Below are 3,664 nucleotides of genomic sequence, written 5' to 3'. Positions count from 1 at the left end.
CTTTCCCTCATCCACTAAGCAGATCACCTTGCAACAAAAGGAGATAAGATCAGTCAAGCAGGACCTGCCCTTCCTGAACCCATGCTGACTGGGCCCGATCGCTTGGTTGTCCTGCATGTGCCGTGTGATGGCATGCAGGGTGATTTGTTCCATCACCTTTCCTGGCACTGAGGTCAGACTGACAGCTCTGGAGTTCTCTGGGTCCTTCTTCTGCCCCTTCTTGTAGATGGGCATCACATTTGCAAGCCTCCAGTTTTAGTTTGTATTTGAAATGAAATAGCGCTGCCATCTTTAAATGTGTGAAATCTGAGTAAGCCTAATTTGGGTAGGAAGAGATAACTCATTATATATAATTTGAATGACTGCCTACCAGTGAAAACATGGGCACTTCATGTACCCTTAGGAGTTATTTGAGACTGTCTATCATCTAAAGGTGTGTACTGGCTGCAGTCTTCTTATTGTTTGGAATACCCTGTCACTTGATATCATATGATACCCTGTTATTAGTGGATAATGAAATCCAACTGCTGTATTTGCAAACTATTAAATGTAGTTTGTAACTAATCACTGGTTTGCTTAAAACTACTTAGTACAACACATGTTAGTTTGCTTTTTATTAATACACCTTAAATTGGTTTGACAACATGTAGTTTATGTTATAGTTCCTGATCAGCTATTTAATGACAAATAAGAAACTCAGACAGTGAGGACTGAAATCTCTTCTCCAGGTTCTTGGATCACAATTATATGAATCCCCAGGTAACACCTCTGCAAACCATTTTGTATTGGTTCATGGAGCTTGCTCCAGTACTCTTCATAGGACACATCTTAAATTACCCATGTGTAAAATGTTGTAAAAATTTATTATTTAGGGAAGTCTTAAAAGGGACAGTACTAAGCTGAAGCACAGATTAGTTTTATTATTTTATTCTAGTACTACAGTGATTGAGCATATTTCTTTTCTTTTCTATAGTTCTGAAAATAAAAATCACAAAGAATCCAACACGTTTTCATCCAGGAGTGTAAACCAAGATTGAATTCCAAGGCCTGGACATCTCTAATTTTCATTCTTTGTGTTGTTGCACAAAAGATGTCAAAAAACACAACAGAGAACTCGACTGACCCCGGCTCAGCTCTTCTAGGTGTGTTCCTGGGAAGCATTTCACTGATCACTGTTGTCATGAATATGTTGGTACTATGTGCTGTGAAAACTGAAAAGAAGCTGCAGACAGTTGGCAATTTATACGTTATCAGCCTCTCTATTGCAGATCTTATAGTCGGTGCAGCCGTTATGCCGCTGAATATTGTGTATCTCCTAGGTTCTGTGTGGACTCTAGGCTTACCAGCCTGTTTGTTCTGGCTGTCAATGGATTATGTGGCCAGTACTGCATCCATTTTCAGTCTCTTCATATTGTGCATTGACCGTTATCGTTCAGTTCAGCAACCACTGAAATATCTCAAGTACAGAACAAAAATGAGAGCATCGCTAATTATTTTGGGCGTTTGGTTGCTCTCTTTCACGTGGGTCATTCCAATCCTAGGATGGCATGTTTTTGCTAATAATGGAGAAAGGAAAGTAAAGGAAAACACGTGTGAAACTGAATTCTCTGAAGTTACCTGGTTTAAAGTGTTGACAGCCGTTGTCAATTTCTACCTACCCTCTATCATGATGCTGTGGTTCTACTACAAAATATTCAGAGCTGTTCAAAAGCACTGTCTGCACCGAGAGCTTATCAATGGATTGCACCCACCTTTCTCAGAAAAAAAATCCATACATCATAGTAAGACAAAGGATGAGCAAAATACTTGCCTCCAAAAGCAAATCTTAGATGAGAACACAACTCCCAAAGACAAGCAAAGCACACCTGAGACTGAAAACGTGGAGGGAGAGCTTCATTTCAGTAATTCTGACAAGTCTTCAAAGGCATTCAGGAGCACGAGTAATAGGAAAGTCCTTAATCTGAGCTGTTTTCCTCTCACCATTGCCCAGTCTGAGCCAAGCCTGAATGAAGTAGGAAAGAAGTGCGTGTGTGTAACAAAAGAGAACAAAAATGAAGAGGAGCCTTGCTCACAGGAGAGTGACTTAAGTGATGCATCAGACAACCACACTTTCACAGAGGCAGCACCCTGCAAAGAACACTCCAATCCTAGCCCTGAAGGAGCCAGCAGTCCTCAGGAAAAAACTGAGAACAAGAATTTCAGAAGAGTGTCTTACCTGAGGAAAACCTGGCAAAGTCTGCATACCCATTCCAAAAGGCACATTCAAGGACTGCACAGGAACAGGGAGAGGAAAGCAGCTAAGCAGTTAGGGGTCATAATGGTAGCCTTTATGCTGTGCTGGATTCCCTATTTTGTATTATTTATGGTAATAGCTTTCCATGGCCATGAACAATTTTCAAAGTTGCACACATTCACTGTATGGCTTGGCTATGTGAACTCCACATTAAATCCTTTCCTGTATCCTCTTTGTAACCAGAACTTCAAGAAGACATTCAAAAAGATCCTTCACATTCACTGATATTGGTCTGGGGTGTTTTTGAGCTAAAAAGCAGCTTAAGAGTTCAACCACACAAAATGTTCCTGGTTCAAAGACAAACACCATGGATAAAGTAGAAGACTTTAGAAAACTAATTTATAAATGAGTGTTAGTAAAAGTGGGATGTGTGCCTTTAACAGCTTTTTTTTTTCAGACCAGGAATTTAAAAAACTCAGGGGCAATCTCAGAACTATTACACTGTTGTACACATTTTACAATTTGAGATTACCTCTTTCATCATGTAGAACAAAAACTGGAGATACAAATAGAGATCTTCAGCGATTATAAATTATTCAGCTACAGAAAAGGAAGAAATGGAATATGCTTCTGTGATTAGCCAGATACATTTTTCTCTTTCAACTTTACTCCACTAAACATGGGAACACATTACTTGTGGAAGAAGATCTGCAAAAGGAGGTACTTTGCACAGCTCAAGAAAGAAGTCTCAACTGTTTTTAAAAGTATACCCTATTTATTTATAACTTCCATCAAACCACAAGCTTTTTTGAAATGTTAAGTCATATTGTAAACTAACCTATCTCTTTGATATCATGCTTGCTTCATTTATACCTGTACATGTTAACTTCACCAAAAACCAAAATAGTATTTTTATGTTCTAGAAATTTTGCTAAGTCTTTCCATATTCAACATACTACCACTACCTGTTCAAGAAGGGTATGCTGTTGTTTCTAGACTTACAGAATATAGTTGATTATGGACTACATATATTTTATTCTTCCTACAAATTGGAAAATAACCTAAGTGTGCAGTAGCACAACTAATCCATTTATCCTTATCTTGAGAGGCAAACTCTTCCTACTATAATGAGACAAAATCATGAGCAGTGACTCAAGCTCACAAAATGGAAAATAAAATACATGAAGTATGTTTACTTCTTCTATCCTTTTTATTTAATTGAATTTTATACATCATGCTGTAAATGCTGTAAAAATATTTCAGGAGAAACACACAATAATGGAATACTTTAGGTTGGAAGGGACCTCAGGAAGACATCTAAATAAAACCTACGATTCATTTTGTAATGTCAGCTTTGACATTACATCATGTTGCTCAGGTTGTCCACAACTTGAGTGACAAGCGTCTGTAAAAACAGCTTCATCTGGAAAA

At 38.2% G+C, this 3,664-nt stretch overlaps 1 protein-coding gene across 1 annotated transcript; it reads left to right on the top strand.

Annotated features, from left to right (window-relative positions):
• Positions 1 to 1,090: 1,090 nt before the first annotated feature.
• Positions 1,091 to 2,518, top strand: HRH1 (histamine receptor H1). Its single transcript, XM_010179778.1, has one exon. It carries the CDS (start codon positions 1,091 to 1,093, stop codon positions 2,516 to 2,518), a length of 1,428 nt encoding a protein of 475 aa, XP_010178080.1.
• The last annotated feature ends 1,146 nt before the right edge of the window (positions 2,519 to 3,664 follow it).

Source organism: Mesitornis unicolor, unplaced genomic scaffold, assembly GCF_000695765.1.
Source record: "Mesitornis unicolor isolate BGI_N332 unplaced genomic scaffold, ASM69576v1 scaffold47862, whole genome shotgun sequence".
Classification (NCBI taxonomy): Eukaryota; Metazoa; Chordata; class Aves; order Mesitornithiformes; family Mesitornithidae; genus Mesitornis; species Mesitornis unicolor.
This window is presented reverse-complemented; position numbering and strand designations above follow the sequence as displayed.